Source organism: Pieris rapae, chromosome 14, assembly GCF_905147795.1.
Source record: "Pieris rapae chromosome 14, ilPieRapa1.1, whole genome shotgun sequence".
NCBI lineage: Eukaryota > Metazoa > Arthropoda > Insecta > Lepidoptera > Pieridae > Pieris > Pieris rapae.
Genome location: NC_059522.1, coordinates 3,866,269 through 3,887,987, shown reverse-complemented (window position 1 = coordinate 3,887,987; position 21,719 = coordinate 3,866,269). Strand labels below are relative to the sequence as shown.

Here is a 21,719-nt window from a genome sequence, read left to right as displayed (position 1 = left end):
TAAGCCGCAAGCCTAGATTACCTACTTTATTACTACTATATTTCTTGTACTTTTGGCTTTTCTCTAACTACAAAATATATGTTTCATGAAATGTAGTACAATAATAGTACTTAATAAATAAAACATAACACAAAATAATTGTTTATTAATTCAAAATTAATAATAGCTTCTTTATCTTTCTCATATTTAAAAACATGTTATCTTCTCATTTATGAAAGCTTGTTAGTTAATTAAATTTTCATTCATATCAAATTAACCTAAATAATTAGGCATTAATCAGATGAGGTCATGTGATGACCTTATGAATTCTATATTTACAATTTCCGCACCAATATTGATAAGAAATTAAGGTAAACGTTGAATATTTTGGGCTTATAATATTTTAGTCTTAGCAAACTTAGTATGGATAATAAATTTGTGGCTATAGGCTGTAGAGTCAGTATATGCTAGTATATATTATAGATCTTTATTTATGAAACTGGAGATGAAAAAATTGTATTCATTTCATTAAAAAACTGGCCTAAAATATGCATACAATTTTGTGAATTTGATGGCAGTTATTTATCCCTTTACTATAGAAATCTGTTGGACGGGCGGCGATGAAGTCAGCGAAAGTGATTCGCCTCTCGAGTGTTTAATTTTTTCCCATTTAAAAAATTGTTAAATAAGAAGAAATCTAGTGGGACAAGGTCCAATGAGTACGGCGACGGAGCTTCTAAAGATCCTAATATTTTATTGGAAGAATCTGCTAACATACACCAGTTTCTATTCATTATTGTACCTTTTTTTCAAAGTACCATCTTTTTATCATTTAGACGTAGGCTTCAAGATAGAATCGAGAAGAAGAGAGAAACATTGACAACAGAATATACAAAGGTAGAAATAGAAGCGAAAATATAAATGGCTATGTGAGTTATGTTTCAGTACTAATAAATAGCAATTATTACTTTATATTAATTTTAATTATATAATAAAAAGAAAAATTTATTAGATCCAAGTCGACTTAGGGTCCTTCAAGAAATGAGCGTACCAATTCATTAAAAGCCATCACTTGCGAATCTTCTGGCAATGTAAGGTTCCATGGGCTGCAATGTCACGTAACATCATATAACTGCCCGCTTTCCTATTAAAATAAACACTACACTATTGAAATAAGCTATCCGCGAATAATCTGTGCTCGTAAGTTCCAAATATGGTTACGAACTATAATATTCTATATAAAATCTCTTTAAAGTTTTATATTAATTATTCTTACTATGTTTCTGCTATCTAAATAAGAGCAATATCTAATAGAAAGCAAACACAATATTTTTTACACATTTATTTCATGATAAATAAAGATCACAAAAGTCATGATTATATTTTAATCGTAATTAACCTTATTAATACAACCTTCAGGTGTCATAAAAAATTATCCTTCGAAGTCTACTCAAAGTAATTTGATCGATACATAATTTATAACTCACATAATAGATGGCGCCACAAGCATGCCGTATGCTTCATAGATATTTTCAGTGAGTCAAAGCAAAAGTTCTAGGAGAAATTTGATAATAGGACCTTATCATTTATCTATTCTGTGACTATAGAGAAAGAAGCACGCGACATATTTTAATTTTATATAAATTTCCAATAAATAAGAACATAATATATTAAAAAGTAACATTCCATTACTAAATGTAAATGCAACATTCTGACATAACATTATAATTAAACATACCATTTATAATTAACAAATATTATTAATTTATATTTAATACATTAATAGGTTTCAATTTGCGTCTAAAATAATTATTATCGTGTTTGATAAAAACTGAAACTAGTTTTTGTTTCCAAAAGCCCAAATATCGCAGTTAAAATCTCTAACAATTCTCTGAGTACGAACGAGTCAATGCAAGTTTGTTATATTATTATTGTATTAGTTTCTTTAGTTTCAACTGGAACGGTTATAATAAGTATTCCATACTATATAAAGCTATTTGTTTTAGCAAATTGTTCGTGCTAAATATTGGTAGCAAGCAAAACTATTTGTTTTTCTATGACTTCGACATAATTTCCTTCATGGCCAACTCAATCTTCAACTGTATACACGCGACCCTCTCTTGGAATATCTGATTCACCAAAGTCAATCTCTTCTGTTCCAACATAGCATTCTCCTTCAACAGCCTCTGTTTCAGCTCAATGTCTTCTTGGCAGATCTCTTTCTCTTTCTGCCCCTCTTGTTTATTTTTCAACGCAACGTGACTCCGCAGTTTGACGATTTCGAATTGCTCCGAATTAATTTTCGCTTGTAGAAGAGACTTCAGTTGTAAATATTCTGCGTTTTCCAATTGCAACCTTAATACTTTTAATTCCTTTTCAGTTAATTTAGGTTTTTCCACTTCAATTTCGTTCTCTTTTTCTTTGAATTCGAAATTATCTTCGAATTCCACTGGAAATTCTGTTTGTGAATCGAATTCTACTGGAAATTCTGTGTGAGATTCAAATTCTACTGGAAATTCTGTTTGTGAATCAAAGTCTACTGGGAATGTTGGATCTTGGATATCAGATTTGAGTTCTGACTCAGTTTCTTTGCTATCTGTCAAGTCGTTTGGTGTATCTTGTTTTTTATCTTCGTCTGTTTGTTCGTTTTGTTGTTCGTCTTGTTTATCGTCTATTGAGTGTTGTTGTAGTGGAAGCGAGGTTGGTTCAACTGATTTTTGGACTAATCGTAGTTTTCTCTGAAATAAAAAGATGAAGAAAATAGATATTTTTTGGTATTTTAATGTTGTTGTTAATGGTTAAGTTGTAGTTTCTAACTTTAATTTCACTAAAAACTAGTTTAAACCAATCTAGCTTTGAGACATTTTGAGACAAAAAAATAACAATGTTTCAACTTTATTATGACGAGTCCCTAAGCTGTTTTCAGGAGGAGTTGGTATTACTTCACTGACTCCACGAGGTTTTTGGTTTAAGTAGAGCTAAATAAGTGTGATATAACTAGATCAAGATAGAACGGGCAAGTAAACTCTATATTACTGATTCATCCTCACTAAATTATGAATTTTTTTCTTGTAAACAAAGGTTTTTATTACGATGTGTCTCGTTATAATTATTTATTTATTTTTATTTATTCACACTTCGTTGCTAGAAAGAAACACAAATAACACAATATATATAAATTACAAGGGATGCAACGGGCGGCCTTATCGCTAACAAGCGATCTCTTCCAGGCAACCCTAGTAAGAAAAGAAAACAAAAAATAAAAAAAATGATGAGTGCAAGTAGTGCATAACCAGAAGTTATATAAAAAACAAAATATATTTATATTAATCTATAGAACCTTAATCTAGAGAAAAAAAAAAAAAAGTAAAAAGTTCACATGAATCACGATAATCCAATTCAAGATCGGTCTCACGTCAGTTAGTAGTAATTATATATATAAATATAAGTTAATACAAGTAATGACTATTAAAAAATGAGATTAAGACGTCATCCACGTTCCCCAGACGAATTAAAAAAAAAATTTTGAATTAAAAAGCATTTTTTTTTAATTAAAATTAAAAAAAAAAGGCATTTACCTTGAGTTGCGTGACGATCCGTTGTGCCTCCCACAGTTGCTGATCTCTATCAGCAGTGACGACTCCCGCGTGCATCTCCGAATGGATCTGATTCAATACCGACTCTTGTTTGCGGAGTTCTGTCGAAATTTCATTTGCATTTTCCGGAAAATCCGGCGGAATCGAAAGCAGTGGCGGGACGTATCTGAAAATTAAAAAAAAAAAACATTTCACTAACAACAAACTGAGAACGGAAATATTTATTATATTTGCGTTTAAGATTATAATTAAATGAAGAATGCTTAAATTTAAATGTATATAAATGCTGTATTTGCCGGCTATAGATTTTTCTATAGAAAATGTGGTGAAATTATTTTCGATACTTAGCAAGTGTGGACAACTTAAACCTAGCCTAACCCTTTTTGGCTTCTAAAGTGTTTTAATTTTATATGATTCTTTTTATATTTAATCATCCATAATTAAGGTTTAGGTTGTCCACACAAACTATTAAATATTTGCTACAGTGGTGTAAATACGGAAGTACCTTTCTTTAGAAAATCTACAGGACATTACCACTAATATATCGTAAAAAAACATTGAACTGTTTCTACCTCAGTTATTTATTAATAGATTAATCGATAATAAGCAAATATTTTCCATTTAAATCTAGACAAGATCAAATATATTTGTTTACGTTCAATAACAGTATTTTGGAGGCATCTGTAGACTCTACGTCATTGATTATATATCAACACAATTTCTAACGTTAATAGAAAGTGTTATTTGATACTGTTGAATATTGTGATTAATTAAATGAAAATAATTTCTAAACATTAACTATAGACCTGGAGTCTTTGGGTTCAGTTCAAATAATTGGTTAGAAAATTACCTATTTGCTTAAAAAAGGTATTAATAAACTATACATACTTAGTGAGGTAAACATCGGGGAACATTTTCTCGGCCTTATTGACGAGGTACGTGAGCAAGTTCTGAGACACGCCCAAGGCCGGACACAAATACGTACAAAGTGTTTGTATGTTAACGTGATTTGTCTGAAAGAATTACCACTATTTAAAATGTCCATACTAATATTAATAAGAAGTAATATTTTAATGTTTCAAAGGAATAAACATAAAAACTAAAATACTGATTTCAGAAGATTTCACCGTTAGGATTTAAAAAACAAAAAACTTGGCGTTTTAAAAGAGTGGCAGAGACTTAATTGCCCGGTTCCATTCTACGCCCTTGATTTGAGAATTGGCAGTAAATGTAAAATAAGAAGGATATTTCTTCGTTGACGTTAATTGTGTACATTGTGTTACCTATATGAATAAATAATTTTTGACTACTTAAGTATATAACTATATTAATTTACTAAATGTTCAAAAAATTATCCAGATGAAGCCGGAAGTGGCTGCTAAAGTAAAAATTTAGTAGAAATTTCAAATACATGTAATGTCGTAATAAGGCACTAGGAATGGCAATAATCAAGTCCTACAGAGGTCGTTATGAGCTCTGTCAGTAAAATGACGGTTAAACATGGAATAATTAGGAAAATGACTATAAGTAGGTACTACCCTAATGTAGAATTTCTCGCCTATGTGGCAGTTAAATGTGACCAAAAATATCGTGAATGACAAATTTCAAATTTTATGGTTTGTTGAAATAGAGACAAGAACGCGTTTTACGCGGCAATATTGTTTACGATTTTTATGTTATTGATAATTTTAATTTTTTATCAAATATAAAATTGAAATCAATATGCATGAAATAATAAAATAAAAAGGCTACCAAATATTCATTTCTTTTCAACACATTGTTAATATAATTTGACAGAAAGAGACAAAAGAGTACTGCAGCTAAAACAGAGCAACGTAGTTAAACATTTCGTTACCACCAAGTAAAAGTTGCCATTTGTGTGGTGTAAAGTATGGGAAAGTCGAAAATAATATTCTTGTTAATATGCACAACGCATAATTCAATCCCCGCCCCGAAACCTTTTACGCCAACCCCCCCCTCCCACCTACTTAAACACTCCCCAAGACAACACTTATTTTTCTATGTGGACATTACAAATTCTAAAACTCACCGGTTCATTAGCAAGGACACATTCCAAATGCCTCATGACCCATCCAACCAGTGCAAGATTACACGAAGGCAGTTTATTGATTAATGCCACCATCGTGCTTTCCCTTTGGGGTTCTGATATTGCCGTGGCCTGTTCGAATTGACCGTGCAACTCCTGTGTGAGAATAGATTCTGGTAGTTCCCTGAAATATATATATCTTTAAAACAAAAATATTTACCAAAAACATTTAATACTAGAGTTTTTTTTAAATGAGTGAAACATATAATTTGATAATGTTATATTATATTTGAATAATGTAACTATATAGTGATAAAATAATATAAACATTGATACGATTGATAATGTAATGAAGGTAATATGTAACTACTAACTAGTATTGTACTACTAAGGTTTAATTATGTCAGACAAATTTGCATGCCATGATGTGAGAAACAATATGTGAAGTTAAGATGGTAAAAATTAGCACCTGTTTCAGAATTTTATTAAAACTTACCCGATAAACATCTTGAGCATAAAACAGGCGACGGGTACATCCCAATGATAGGGAAAAGTTGGTCCTCTATCCGTATACAGCTTCCGCAGCTGCTGGAGTTTGATCTTGTCTGGTTCCACCCGGTATAGCTGGTTCGATTTTAGATTAGCCTGAAAATCAATAAAAATAAGGTTACATTCACAATATCACGCTGCTCTGTCTTTTGTTTTTAGGATTAATGTGCATTTAATCCCAAAAACCAACGAGAATATATTTCTGTAATATAACGAGATTTTATTCTGTTATTAAAAAAACCCAATCATTTAATCTATGAGTGTCAGATTTCTGTATCTATAATCTAATAGATACAGAAATCTGACATTGACAATCTGACTCTCTTTCTTTAAATAAACAAGTAGGTGATCAGCCTTCTGTGCCTGACATTTTCCGTCGACTTGTTGGTTCTAAGGCATGCCGGTTGCAACCCGACGCTTTACATTAGTACACGAGCGAGTGTCAAATGCATACATGGAAGAAAGTCGATAGGTGCAGTGTACAAACGGACCTAGGATCTTCAAGGATAAGCGTCGCACATTGAAGCCAACAGGCTACAACTGTTAGTTTTTGCACCTTAGTCAAGATGAATAAAGTTTTCGACTTTACATATTAATAACTGTTAAGACATCTTGGCTAAGCCCCCTCATTAAAGCGTAACGGATGTCTTCAGATTCATACAATGGAATAAAGAAGGATGGAAGAAAATTATTTTTGGCATTAAATGAATACTATTTATTTAATGCCAAAGATAATTTTCTCCCCGGGAATCCAACGCTTCACTACTTACGTATTTTTAGTTGTATCAAACCATAGTGTTTTTCCATTTGAGCCATGATTATTTAAGACTTTTTCACAATACTTTTTTTTAAAGAGATTATCACCTGTAAGAAATCGATGCTGTCTCTAACAACAAGCGGCAACCCGGTGTCGTCATGGCAACGCGATCTTTCCACAGACTGCTGTAACGGTACTCCGAATATTGGGAGGGCAACTGAAATGTTTAGAACTTGGATTAGACAAAAAATATCTATTACCATTAATTATTATATTCTTCTCCTTCCACTGGGCTATAATAACTTCTCTATTTTTATTTGTTTAAGACGTTGGAACACGTCTGACCAGTGCACTTGTATGTAATAACAAAAATACAAATTGTACTGTAAAAGGTACTTTTTAACGGTATTATTAAAAGCAAACAATATCATCGAAATAAAATGTATTTGAAATACAGGCTCCAGAATTACTGATAGTACCAGAATTCATTAAAAAAATAATTTATCATATTAAAGTAAGTTTTATAAGTCTATATGCACTTCATTAATAAAACATTTAATTAGCTTAACCTAACCGTATTAAAACACATTATTTAAGATACAAATTTCTACAATAAATTAGCAAAGCAATTTTGAGTACCAACGCTACAAACGAAACACGGTAACAAAAACAAACTTCAATTAATTTTTTTTTCGTAATATACATATACGTAATATGCATAACATTATTAATAATTAAGGTAATTTATTAAGTGTTTTATATATTAAACATTTCTCACCCAGTACATCGTTTAAAAACGGATTAGTACTAAACATAATGAACCCCATATGCAGCCACACTAAACGAAGAATGTCAGTACACTGAGAGAGAAAAAAATTATCAGTCGCCTTGAGTTTGTTTTGTTTTTAAGATAATTCACCTGGGCTTATCACTTAGTTTAAATACATTAACAAAAACCTCACCATGCGTACTGTTAGGAATATAAAAATAAGGCTAGAAATCTCCTCAAAAAATAACAGTTTCGCAGAATAATTCGATCAAGAACGCAGATAATTTTTAAAAGCAGATTTATGTGAGAGATATTCATAGACTACATAACATTCAAAGCGTTTAATATTTGAGTACACACTACACAATAACGTTTTTGTAAACTAAGAGAATATGTTTATACTACAACTGCTTGCATTATACGTCATAACGTTTTTGATAATGAGACAGAACAGACATTATTGACGTCCACGCCGAGAGCTTGTTACAAAGATGTATGAAAATGTATTTTGTTTTTCTTTTTGCCTCGACAGAAAAAGTTTTTATTTGGAAGTCCAAAATGACACTGGCAAGTTAAAACGAGTAAAATAAGGTAAAAACATGTGCGTTCTTTTTCATTAATTCATTGGTGAATTAGTTTTTTTTTCCTTGTATGTGTAGTATAAACTACTATTTATCGACAACTCTATGTACAAGAGAGTGATAAAAATACGAGCTCATTCAACTTATCATACAAGGCAAAGTGGCAGGTAGAAGAAGACCTAGCCGCAGACGCACATCCTGGTTAAAAAACTTGAGACAATGGTTTGCCTTTGGTCAAAGCATCAAGTCATTTTTCAGAAGCGCGGCATACAAAATTAAATAGCCTTTATGATTGCCAAGCTTCGCAAGGAGATGGCACTTTAAGAAGAAGAAGTTCTCAAATCAAGGGCGTAGAACGGATGAGAAGAACTGGCCTTAAACTTTCCGCCACTCTTTTTAATCGCCAAGTTTTTGTTTTTCAAAATTTTTGTAAGGAGCCCCAACCATTACACCACATAACATCTTTCAGTAATTAAATATACTAAAAAAATAAAAAATATTACATTCTCGTGGGAACAAAACGCATATATTTAGTAAAATTTTCTTTATATTTACGATAGATTGCGAATTGCGATATGTCCAGTGGACCAAATAATAACCATCACGTTTCCCTTTGTCCGGCAACTCGTAATTATTTACGCAAGTCCCATTTTTAAGTACTACGCAAAATGCTAAAAAAAGAAGTAATTTCTATACTAGTTGAAAGGTCACTTGAATAGCTTTTTGGTTCAATCCAAGTGCGAATTCAGAATTCGTTAAATGAAACATTTGTAAGGGTTGTCACCATTGATGTAAAAGTACTTAAATTTACTCTTGATAACCTTAGAAACACAAACATTGTATAAGTACCTCCTAATGTGAATATTTCTTCGAACGGCACTCCCGATGTGACTGTAGACGGCACTTTAGTCAGCTTCTTATCCTTTTTATCTTTTTCCTTTTCTTTAACTTTTTCCTTGTCCTTCTCTTTTACCTTCTCCTTTTCTTTATCCTTCACTTTTTCCTTAGTTTCTTTTACTTTTTCTTTTTTATCATCCTTTAACTTTTCTTTCGACTCCAGTTTGAACTTCGCCTTTTCTTCTTTCTCCTGAAATTTCAGTTAGGTATTTTCGCCATCATTCTTTGAAATAAATGTGTTTAATATAAGATTAGCTTCAATATACTGTCTATAAGAAATTAATTATATTATTGTTTATAAACAATTAGTGAACTGAAAAATAAATATTTTTCTATAAGCGTTTAAATCAAGTACCATGCACCTTTGGGGGTTCTTTTCCTTAAAAAAGCCCATATATTTCATTAAATTGACACACATGTATTATAAACCTGTAATTTCTTCCGGAATCACACTAGCTATCTATTGGTGGTTAAACCTGCTCGGTAGTGTTTGAGCTTATCACGTTCATGTAGGTAGATAGACACGGATAATATATTAATGAACAAATACATTATAATAAGTACATTAGAATATATAAGAAAACATATATATATTTAAATTTAATCTTCTAGAAACCTTTTTTAATTTAGCTAAGTAGTTTCGGAACAATACTAATTCGACGATCAACGACTGCATTATAAAATGAATTATAATTTACGGTCATGGTCTCGTTAGGTATAATTATAATTAATGTATAATTTATGCAGTTTCTTTAAGTTTTAAACTAAATTTATCTCACAATGCTAACTGCATTAGTAGGTAGCATTTTTATTTAGTATTTAGCTAACCTATTATTGTAGGTCATTAAAATAACCCGCTTCTAACACACTTATTAAAAAAATTGAGGTAACTTTAAATCAATAGATAAAAGTATTGATTTAATGTAAAAATATAAGTAAAAATGTAATTCTAACCATTCACAATTCTGTTAAATGAACTTTTTAATTGTAAAATGTATAAAGCAATCCTTCAAAAATATTAAATCGTGCAGGCTAAACTAAATACACAGCTAATAGAAATCTGTCATATAGTTTATTAAAAATGTTGCCCTAATATAGTTAACAACGTATAAGCAAACGCAATTTAAAAAAATAATATTAAATCAATCTTCGTAAACCAAAATCAATACCGCAATAGCACGGATTAATATCCCAATAGATTTAACAGCAGATCACAAACTAATACGCGATCGTAAATATAAATCTTACACAAATCGCACCTTAGTAAACACACTACGCAGGTGATGCATATCGCTTTTTCAAAACAACTGAATAAAGTACGACCGTCATTTGTTTAGCCAAGGCCATGACTTAATAGATATTATGCATACGATGCAATCAGCCGTGAAACCTTAAGTCAAGTTGACATCTGTTGAGAGATGATTTAATTCGGCTTTATTATATTATTAAAACAATATATAATTTAACAGATCTTTCTTCACCTTGTGTTGGTAGACTATTATTATTAAGAGAGAATTAGAATTATATTTTCGTTAACATTGGGCGGTTTTAATTGAATTTTTTTTATAAGAAATAATGTATTTATATATAAATAAAATAAAATTAAGTATATAAATAAAGACTACTGTTTTCCTCAGTTAAAGCATATTTCAGATAACCAAGGTTAGACATAACTCACAAAGCATGCTTTTAATATAGAATACAATTCTTTGAGGAAGTTCTTATTCAATTTTTTGCAATTTGTTTTTAGATGTAACAAGTAAAAATACAGATCTACCAAAATATTTAAAGTGTACTTATATAACATATTAGTATTTATGATACATATAGGCTCAAGTGGCTGGGACATGTGCACCGAATGGCGAACGATAGAACCCCAAGGTCCTGACTAAACTCACAACCCGGTGGCAAAAGAAAACCCGGTAGACCGAGGCTGCGTTGGTGGCATGGAGTTGTCAAGGCCCTCGAAACAATAGGGGTTCGCAATTGGACGCGGGAAGCACTAGATAGATCGCGATGGCGAAGTGTAATTGAGGAGGCTAAGGCCCACAAGGGGCTGTATAACCATTGATCATGATGATATTTATGATACATAGAAAGCTAGTAGTTTTTACACCTAAGAAATCATCTCTTATATTTTTACGGTGAATTGGTACGGTTTTACGGTATTAAAACCACGGTACTAGTTTCCATTTGCAGGTCAAATTATGTATTGTGTTATTTTGATGTACATGTTATGGCACATAATATAGTGCTAACTTATATATTATTACCAAGCATCAGTTTAAATAGTAGAATATTGAATATTTAATTGATTAATGATAATATTTAATTACCTTGTCTTTTTCTTTAAGCTTTTCCCGTTTTTCTTTTTCCTTTTTTTCCTTTTCCCGCTCTTTCTCTCTTTCTTTTTCCTTCCTCTTTTCTTTCTCGTTTAACTCTTTATGCTTTGAAACATCCTCTAATACTTTTTCTTTGTCCCGTGACTTCTCTCTCTTTTCTTTACTTTTTGTAGGGAACTTGAAAGATTTTGTCTTCTTTGATTTTGATGGACTTCTAAAACCATTAAGAAAATTATTTTGTTATCTTCACTGTTAGATCTAATAATCTTCTGCGTCAGTCAGACACATTTTGAATTTATTTAATTAAATAATAGAATGGACATATATCACTAGTGTGATTGTTCACCAAACCATTATTGGAATTTTAAAAATATCATGAACTCAGTAAGCGTTAGTTTTTGCGTAGTAACCAGTCCTAGATATTTAGTATGGTAATTTGAAGAAGCTTTAGTTCCTTTCTTTTTGCAATTGTTCATAGTTTTTAGAATATATAGGTTATATTTTTCTCATACCAGTAGTGTTTTATTGTTTAGTCTACACAGAGTTGCACAGTTTCACAGCAGACATTTTATTTATTAATATGGATCAATAAGAGAAAAATATTTAAAACATTAATAGTTGGTAAATTAGAATGTTAGTCAGAAATCAAACATTTATAAGTACTCTATGTATTTTCATGACATTAATATTAAGACCATAGTCTTTATATCATTTTCAATATTGTTTACAATTTATATACCAGTTTTCATTCAAGGATTGTGTAGATACATGTTTTTAAATATATATATTGTATATAAGCTAAATATAGTAGGGTAGTAATTAAATTAATAATATACACAACCTTCTGATTATATATTGCATCCAACTTGTATTCAAATGTTATAATAGTAATGTGCTAGTATAGTCTTGACTCTTTGTATAAAATAAACTCACTTAGTGTCCGTGTCTTCTTCTGGAGAACTTTCGCCCGCTAAAGCTGCATAGCCTCGGTCTTTCTTAGATTCTTTTTTATCTTTCCTACGTCCTAATAAATCTTTTTTACTGGGTTTCTCATGATCCCCTCCGTCACTAACTAAAACAATATAATTTATCAAAAAGAGAAGTAAACAGCATTCTTAGGATTGTTGATACACTTACAATCGCTTTCATTGCTCTTTCGTCCGGTTTCTGAGGCGTATAGACCAGGAAAATCTTTTTCAACATCAGGACTTTCGAAATCCATTTTTATGTATAAGCAGTATTACATTTAAGATAATACTTTGTCGAATGAGTTATAATCCTTTTACTTTGTAATGAAAATTACATTTTTAGGTGTTAGACGATATTACTAACTCATTTATCGTTAGTGTATATAAATTTTAGAATAAAAACATATTTTCTGAAAAAATCAAAATAATCATCTCTGATCTCAGTTCTGACTTCTGACACCAAACTCTATGACTATAGACTGATGTAAAATTCAGTCACTTTCCATAGATGTCCACACTCCACAGTCCAATTCATATATTATTATTATTTGCTATATGCTGCTTTTGCGGCAAATAATGGCATCTTGACATTTTTATTTTGATAAATTTAATTATTGATGAGTTGTCAACTAGGAATAATCAAAATATTAAATTTTTGTGATTTTATGTTTACTTGCTATCTTTTTAGTGATGTTTTCACTTCATTTAAACCAAAATTATTTTTCGTGGCGTATGTAAAAAAAATAATTTTTACTATTTTCTGGTCAAGGTTTTCTCAAACTGATGTTAAATTTTCTACTTTTATTATCTTCAGGTGAAATGCAAGATATATAAATGTCATGGTTTGCAGACCTCGCTGGCAGGGCTGAGACCCTTTTAAATAATTTAGACGAACAAACTGGCGCAGTTTTACGAAATGGCAATGGTATCAAACCGAGACCTGACAACTCTTTACCGCCAGATATTGTACAGAAAAAGAAGTTTGTATCAAAAACTAAACGAAGTTTGTTAGATAATAGATCTAGTTTTACCCCAGTACCGAAAAATTCACCGACTAACCAACCTCGCTCAACACCTAAAAGTTTAGACAATGCAAGACTGCAAGACCGCCGAAAGAAGTCACCAGGAAAGAAGTCTCCACAATATACATTACACAATAATGGACCCAATGCAGTGGAGAATGATTGTGAAAGTTATGGATTAAGGCAGAGAAGTATGTATTCATACAATATGTGTTTTTAATTAAACACTAGTTTAACACTAGCAGAGCAATATTGGCCTAGTGGCTTCAGTGTGCAACTCTCATCCTTGAGGTCGTAGGTTAGATCCCTGGCTGTGCACCAATGGACTTTTTTTCTATGTGCGCATTTAACATTTGCTCAAAATATGGTGAAGGAAAACATTGTTAGGAAACCGACATGTCATAGACCCAAAAAGTTGACGTGTTATTAGATTTAAAAATGATCATGAAACAAATTCACAAATCTGAGGCCAAGACCTAAAAGAGGTTGTAGCGCCACTGATTATTATTAAACACTAGATATAGAGGTTAATATAATTGAGACTTTTATAATTATGCCAATTGATAACCTTATTGTTGAAAATTTAAGGCTGCTGCTTACATGGTTAACTGGTTTAAACACATTGTTTTAGACTACAAAAAGAGATGGTGAAATTAGAATAAGTGTTTGTATTTTTTAGGGTTCAGTTTACCAACAGATTTGGAGTTTGTCAATCATGAAAATATTACATTTGATATGCAGAATTTAGAAGTTGAAAATGCAATGCTGAAGAATGAAATTAATGTTGTCAATAGAGAAGTTTCAGATTTACTTGATAAGTTAAGATCAACTGAGAATGGTATGTATTTATACCATAATTTAAGCACACATTTTACTGTGACAATTATTTCAGTATTTTTATTTGTCAAATTTAACCAACATTCAGTAACAACCTTCACCTTATATATTTTAAATTTCATTCCAGAATTAAAACAGCTGCAAGCACGGTCTGAAGCACAGTCTAAAATAAACCAACGATTAAATTTGGACAAAGAAGGTCTTGTGGTACAATTGGAAGACTTGAGGTCAAAGATTGAAGAAGTGAGCGTTGTTGAATTGTCACAATATAGATCTGATAAACAGGCATTGGATAGTGAAAATCGGAGGTTACAAGAGAGAAACTGTGACTTACAAAATGAGTAAGTGCAATAGTTTTCTCACATACTGTTCTTCCAAATAAGAAATAGTTTTTTTTTAATTGTGAAAAACAAGTCAGAGTCCAAAGAAAGATGTACAACCTTTTTTATTAACATACTAAGACCCTGAAATGCAGATTTTGATTGTCCTATGCTTTAATGATTCATTGTTTCTTGTACATCTTTTAAAGTAAGCTTGCAATATTCAAGAGCAGTTTATATTTATTTAATTAATTAAATGGCAAGAATAGATTTTGCTGATCATTACATTGTCAAGTAAGTGTATAGAAGACTATTGAAAAGCTGTCACTATTGTAAGATAGTGGCACCTGTGACATACATCACATTATCAGGACACCAACCCTGATAATCCTATGAATAAAACTGACAAGGATAAATAATTTCGAATACTTTTATTATTTTCAGTATAAGAAACTTGAGAGATGAACTTCATGATAGACAATCTCAACAAAACAAATTAGAAAATGAGTTAAGGCACACACAAACACAGATTTATGATTTAGAACATGACTTAGAAAAGAGGAAATTAGAGTGTGTTCGTCTTGAAAATGAGTGGGAGGCTTATAAACTACGGGTAAAAAGCATGTTGTTCTCTAAAGATAATGAAATCAAGGCTTTGAGAGATGGGAGTAATCTTTCAGAGGATACAAAGCAGCTGATTGAGCAGATTGACAGATTGAAGTGAGTTATTTGATTTATTATTATACATTATACAACTTTTAAGATGTTAATAATATATATAATAAAAAAAATCTAGTAAACTTTTCTGTTGTGCAAATTCATAAAAAGAAGTAAAGAGAAAACAATGTTATTGTTAAGTCTTGAATGTATGGGTTTCCAGAGAAGAACGAGAAGATTTATCCCAAGGATTGTCAAAAGTTAAAACTGAATTCAGTGAAATGAAACACCATATGGCGCAGTTGGAAGCACGCCACAGTAACGCAGAGAGAGTTATAGCTGGACTACGAGATGCCTTGAAGGAAGAGAGAGCTGCTAGAAATAAGGCTGAAGCACATGCTAATAATTTGAGTAAGGTATGTAATAATTTTAACAAAATATGTATGTACTTTGGTGCAGTTTAATGATTTTGGTAAATTAAAGGAAAGGAATGACTAATTAGTATTCAATACTACATATATAACAATGATATAAAAAACGTTTATGTTACTGATAGTTTCAAACGTCGTAGTCAACATATAGTAACAATTTGTTATGTTTATAATATGATTAATTTACTGATATTTGACTGTGCCTAATTGTTTTGATGGTAGAACTGCTTTTTTATATAAACAATATCTACATTTGTTTTAATAAGCTATTGAATAGTTGTACTGTATTATTGTTGTTTTTGCAACGACTAACACTTCTTGCACTCTACTCCACTCTGCACTTGTGATTCTCTATATATTCTTTTTTTTAATTCACGTTTACTTGTTGCCTAGCCTATTATAAAAATAGCGAAATAATTATCTTAATATAAACCATAAGGCAACAAATTAAATGTTTTTTTAAAGTAGTCTTGTCTTATAGGAACTTCAGACATCAAAAGTACAATCAGGTCAAACTATAGCAAATCTAAGAGCAGCATTACACAATAAAGAGGAGGAATTATTGCTTCTTAAAGAAAATACAGCTCCTACTACAGACACAAGCGCCTTAAATGTAGGAGACTATGACGTCATGCATTCCATAGACAATGAAAAGATACAGTATTTAACACAGACAGTGGTTCAGAAACAGGGAAGAATTGATTCTCTCTTGGCTGATAATAATATGCTCAAAATACAGCTGGATAAATTGGAAGTAAGTTTTTGTTAGTATGTTAAAAAGTATAGTATATTTTTAATCTATTTTAGAGTTCTCTTATCTAAAAAAAATTGAATACTTGCTGCCGGATGGTGTTTTGTATACTCACTAGTTTTTCTCAATTATTTAAAATGTATTTCAATTTCTCAAAGCTATTTCTTGTACCCTTTTTTTGTGAATTACTTAGATAGGAAGGAGGACAGGAAATGTTCAATGTTAATACAGAGAATGTTCTTTAAAAATATTTATATACATTTATTGTTATAATATTTTACTACTTTTATGATTTTCGGTAATGTAATTAGTATTTAATACTCTGCGGTTAGTTACCATGTTTACTATATTATTTCCATTGAAGAGAATGGTAACCATGGCAACCGATAGCTTACTGGCTTTAGTCTATGAATAGAACCAGATTACGGGTTTCATTGATTTGATTGTTCCACTGTAGACCAAATACAAGACTGAGATGTCGGTTCGTGCTCGTTCACACGTCGTCAACGTGCAAGACGAGAGGCGGAACACGTCACCATTAGCTAAAATATCGTTAAGGATGGGACTCATGCTCAAACGATTTCCCCTAATAAGGATATTTATTGTATTTTATATGGTAAGAAATTAAGTTTAAAAATTTAAAGTCAATGTTTTTTTTCTATTTAGGCTCTCCGATGAACATGCTAAGTCGGTATGAATTAGCATTGCAAATAATATCATTGTATGAAAAAACATAATACGATCGCTTATGCCGAACTATAGAAATATTACTTATGTTTATTTTTGTGTAGAATTATATTGTTCTATAAACCTGCTGCCGTAATAGGTTATGGAAACTAATATAATTCTTATTTGCATGTAATGTCATGTTATACTTTTTATTTCATATTTATTATCAATATTTTGTCAACATTTTTAGATCTGTTGGCGCTGCGCCCTCGTAAGTTCATATAAAAGATTGTTCCTCATTTTAATATGTGTTTGAGAAAATATAAAATATTACCGTCAATATTAATATTATACCGACTATAATTACGTACGTTTAGCACTACTGCAAGCTCAAACGTCCGTCATATGTGTATTAAAATAAATATATTTATTTTCAGATTGGCCTACATTTTTGGGTGATGACAGTGTTATTGACAAGTACGCCAGAGAATTATATCGTTAGACCTAAATCGTGATTGACAAAGGGCTGTTTTAGTACGAGCTTTAAATATTGTTAGTTGAATCGATATGATGAATTTCGATAGAAAATTGTTACGTGTACGTGTAAAATCTCAAGCAATATTTTTATATATTTAACTTTTTATTGATTTTAATAAAATTTTATTATATGTTGGGTATAAGTTGCAAACAAAGAAAGTGAATTGTTACAATTCAATTTTTTTTTGTTATATGTATTTAAATTGTTCTAACGCTTAACACAGTGTTATGTACCGCAATTTAAGTTTTTTGTGGTAGCGCATATCGCTTTATAAATGTAATGGCGGAGACCAAGAAAAGGTGCGCCGAGGGGCAAGTGGAATGCGGCGTAAAAAGAAGAAATATGGGAAACACCACTCACCTTTAGTCCTCAGGCACTTCACTTGTCTCCGTGGGAGAAGACCACGTATAGAATATTAAGCGGTAAGTACTTGGTACTCTGCGGTAGCGGAAACACAGTAGTAGAAGTGAGCAAGCGTGACCTCGCGACGGCGGTAGTGGCTTCTCTCTGAGGCGCGGGCGCAAGTCTCATAGTCCCCTCCTTCCACTCTTTAATATTGAGAGAGAGAGAGAGAGTGGTGTTTAAGGAACGGGTGCGGTTGGGACAGAAAATGAGGACAGAGAGGACTAAGGTGATTGGATGGCGTGAACATTGCCCCCGGCCTAAAAAACCTTTAGGTTTTTTATAAAGAGAAATGATAATAAAAAGACAAAAAAAAATAATAGTTATAACAATGAGAAAAGAAAATTGATATTCGCGATTGGTAAAAAAGATCATAGAACTATATGAGTTTGTTTAGCGGTTTGTAAAGCGATTTTGTAAAGCGGGTTGTAAAAGATTCGTAAAGCAGTTTGGAGAGCGGTGTATTAAGCGGTTGATCGAGCGGTTTTAAAGCGGTTTTGTAAATTGTTTTGTAAGCGGTTTTGTAAGTTGTTTTGTAAGCGGTTTTATTAGCGGTTTTAAAGCGGTTTTGTAAGTTGTTTTGTGAGCGGTTTTGTAGGCAGTTTTATTGGTTCGGTAATGGGCATAAACGCACAACAGGCCTTTTATAAATTCCCGTTGCAGTTTTGACTAAAACTACTCTACAAATTCCATCTTTTCCGGGATAAATTTCCATTACCTTTCCTAAAGGCCAAGAAAGTGGAGAGATATTATCTGTCACTATAACTACAACTGTACCTATTGTGACAGGATTGACTTGTGTATTCCATTTTGTTCTCGACTGTAGCAAATGGAGATATTCCAATTTCCATCGATTACTGAATGATTGTATCATACCATCCAACAACGCATATCGTTTTAAAAGTGAAACTGGTTCATCATCTACTTTCATTCTAGCGGGTATAAATTTTACTGGTGATGACATCAAGAAGTGAGCTGGAGTTAAAGCTGTGAGCTCAGATGGATCCTCACTTAAAAATGTAAGCGGTCGAGAATTGATAACTGATTCAATTTGTGTAAGAACAGTTAACATTTCTTCATACGTTAGTAACTGTTCACCTACCACACGACGCAAATGGTTCTTAAAAGCCTTAACAAATATTTCGAAACAGCCACCAAAATGAGGACTTCGAGGAGGATTGAACTTCCACTGTATACGATTATTTGCAAGCTCAGTGGCAAATGTATCATGAAATTCAATCGAGTTTGTAAGTGTAAATATATCTGATAATGCATTTTTTGATCCAACAAAATTCTTTGCATTATCTGAATAAAGAACAGAAATAGCGCCACGACGCGCAATAAATCTCTTGAATGCAGAAAGAAATGAACTGGTACTAAGGTCTGTAGTAAGCTCAACGTGTACAGCTCGAACCACCATACAAACAAAAATGCAAAGATAAGCCTTCATAGAGCGGACTCCACGTTTTCGATAAGGAATTATTGAAATAGGACCAGCATAGTCTACAGCGGTATGGACGAAAGCTTTAGATTCGTTTACACGATAGTCTGGTAAGTCACCCATGAGCGGTATAATAGGATGAGGATTTGCTTTAAAACAAAAGTTACATTTATGTATAACTGATCGCACTATGCTGCGGCACGATAGTATCCAATAACGTTGTCGGAGAATCGCCATTAAAGTGACTGGATCAGCGTGACAGTTATGACGATGATAATAGGAAATAATTAACTCAAGTATCCTGTCCTTTCGCGGTAACAAAATAGGATGCTGCTGATCATACTGAAGATTGGCATTTTTTAATCTACCACCAACCCTTATCAACCCATCAGCATCTAGAAAGGGACATAATCTTTGAATAGAACGCGAGCAGCGGCCACTAGTTTTAAGGCTATGGATGACATCATAGAAATATACCTTTTGTAAAACCTTAAATATCTGTATTTCAGCATAACTAATATCGTCAGCAGAGATATTAGTAGATCTAGGAAGTCTTTTTAGAAAACTGTATATCCATACCACTGTACGGAGAAACAATAACCAAGAAGAAACTCGATGAGACAGTTCTAAAATTGGGTTTGGATCACTCCACACTGTAGCAGGAATAGAGACTATTTTTCTTTCTTCTTCTATATCAACAGCTGTTTCAGAGTTTAGAGACGTAATTGGCCACTCAGATGATTCCAATACTAACCATTTTGGGCCAGTGAACCAAGTAGAATTATTTACAAATGCTGTGGGTGATAAGCCACGAGATAGACAATCACTAGGATTTTGATCACCCGCAACATGGTGAAATTTTTCATTTTTAATTAAATTTTCTAACTGCGGTTGTACTATAGAACATAGCGAAATAGCGGTATAACTGTTACAGTTATTGGTGCAATCAGAACCCAATAAGGGGACGTTACCGATGATAATATACCCGAATATTGTTTCGAAAGCGGTAGGAGTGCCAGGTGCGCCAGTAACACGACCCGACAACATTATATCGGCGTAATGTGGTGCACCAATAAGTATCTCTATCTCTGACGGATGAAAATAATTTTCATCTGCCAAAGTAATATTGTTTAAATGTTTCAGCGAAGACTTTTTAACTTGTGCCACCGGTAAACAGTCTGTTATTTTGTCTATAGTAAAGGCATTTAAAGGTATAGAATTATTATTAATCCGAGAAGAAAGAACGGTAGAAACTTCTCCTATTATCGGATTTGAAGCGGAACCTATACCTTTTACAAACTTATTCGTAAATTTAGTAACCTTTAAATTTAATCTTTTGCAACATTTCATGGTTATAAAAGTGCTTTGAGACGCACAATCAATTAAAACACGAACTGTATGTGGTTTACCATTTAAATCATATATATATACTTGCGCCGTACCTAATAAACATGTATTATTACTTTCGGAAATAGCCGGCCGAATATTACAAAGTGAAATATTTGAGTTATTAATCGGCTGATTGTCGCTGCGTGTAGGTAAATTAGGTGTATTATTAGCGGGAGGCCCAGCAAGCGGCGCAGTTGCATTGCTCATGCGATTCAAGTTATTAGCGTGCATGTTTTCTTGAGAAACAGTCGCATTACGACACAGCGTAGAATGATGTCTCATGCGGCAATTACGACAATTCCATGCAGACTTACACTTATTTAACATATGCGATAAACTTAAACAGTTAAAACACCCTTTATTGTTTTTGATAAAAGTGTATTTATCATCTATAGACAATTCGTTAAATGAATTACATTTATATAAATTAAAATGATCGATGCGTTTACAAAATGAACAATTAGACCGCTTCTCTGTAAGCGACACAAACGCACGCGAAGAAACCGGTTTGTTATCGAATGTGCGAGTAGTATCCAAATGCTGAGCTATTCTATTATGCTCGCGTACGAATGCAATTAAATCTTTATAACTAGGTATTGTAGGGTTGTTAATATTATGTAATTCGAAGGAACGAACTGTACTAGAATCTAATTTCTTCAATGATAAATATAGTAATATAAAATCAGCTAAATTTTCTAATTGTAATGATTCTAAACTTGATATTGCGGTGCAGTAATTGTCAAGAAACAATTGTAAATTTTTATGTGAAGCGGTGGT

At 32.0% G+C, this 21,719-nt stretch overlaps 2 protein-coding genes across 4 annotated transcripts; one reads left to right on the top strand and one right to left on the bottom strand.

The window, feature by feature from the left end:
* Window positions 1–1,306: 1,306 nt before the first annotated feature.
* On the bottom strand, window positions 1,307–12,955 carry LOC111004343 (ralA-binding protein 1). Of its 3 annotated transcripts, none has more exons than XM_045631094.1 (10): window positions 12,655–12,955; window positions 12,451–12,589; window positions 11,512–11,728; window positions 9,128–9,365; window positions 7,036–7,145; window positions 6,119–6,267; window positions 5,626–5,806; window positions 4,464–4,588; window positions 3,558–3,741; window positions 1,307–2,717 (listed from the first exon to the last, which is right to left on the bottom strand). In XM_045631094.1, the coding sequence occupies exons 1-10, from the start codon at window positions 12,737–12,739 to the stop codon at window positions 2,034–2,036; spliced, it is 2,112 nt and encodes a 703-aa protein (XP_045487050.1). In that variant the 5' UTR covers window positions 12,740–12,955; the 3' UTR covers window positions 1,307–2,033. The 3 variants fall into 3 exon arrangements, with proteins under 3 accessions (XP_045487050.1, XP_022131034.2, XP_022131035.2); XM_022275342.2 differs by having other exon boundaries at window positions 11,512–11,731; window positions 12,655–12,954; XM_022275343.2 differs by lacking the exons at window positions 11,512–11,728; window positions 12,451–12,589; window positions 12,655–12,955 and adding an exon at window positions 10,435–10,514.
* A 154-nt stretch (window positions 12,956–13,109) lies between these two features.
* On the top strand, window positions 13,110–17,955 carry LOC111004374 (golgin subfamily A member 5). Its single transcript, XM_022275379.2, has 9 exons — window positions 13,110–13,215; window positions 13,300–13,698; window positions 14,187–14,345; window positions 14,472–14,685; window positions 15,109–15,384; window positions 15,545–15,737; window positions 16,234–16,506; window positions 16,961–17,119; window positions 17,610–17,955. The coding sequence occupies exons 2-9, from the start codon at window positions 13,320–13,322 to the stop codon at window positions 17,685–17,687; spliced, it is 1,731 nt and encodes a 576-aa protein (XP_022131071.1). The 5' UTR covers window positions 13,110–13,215; window positions 13,300–13,319; the 3' UTR covers window positions 17,688–17,955.
* Window positions 17,956–21,719: the final 3,764 nt, after the last annotated feature.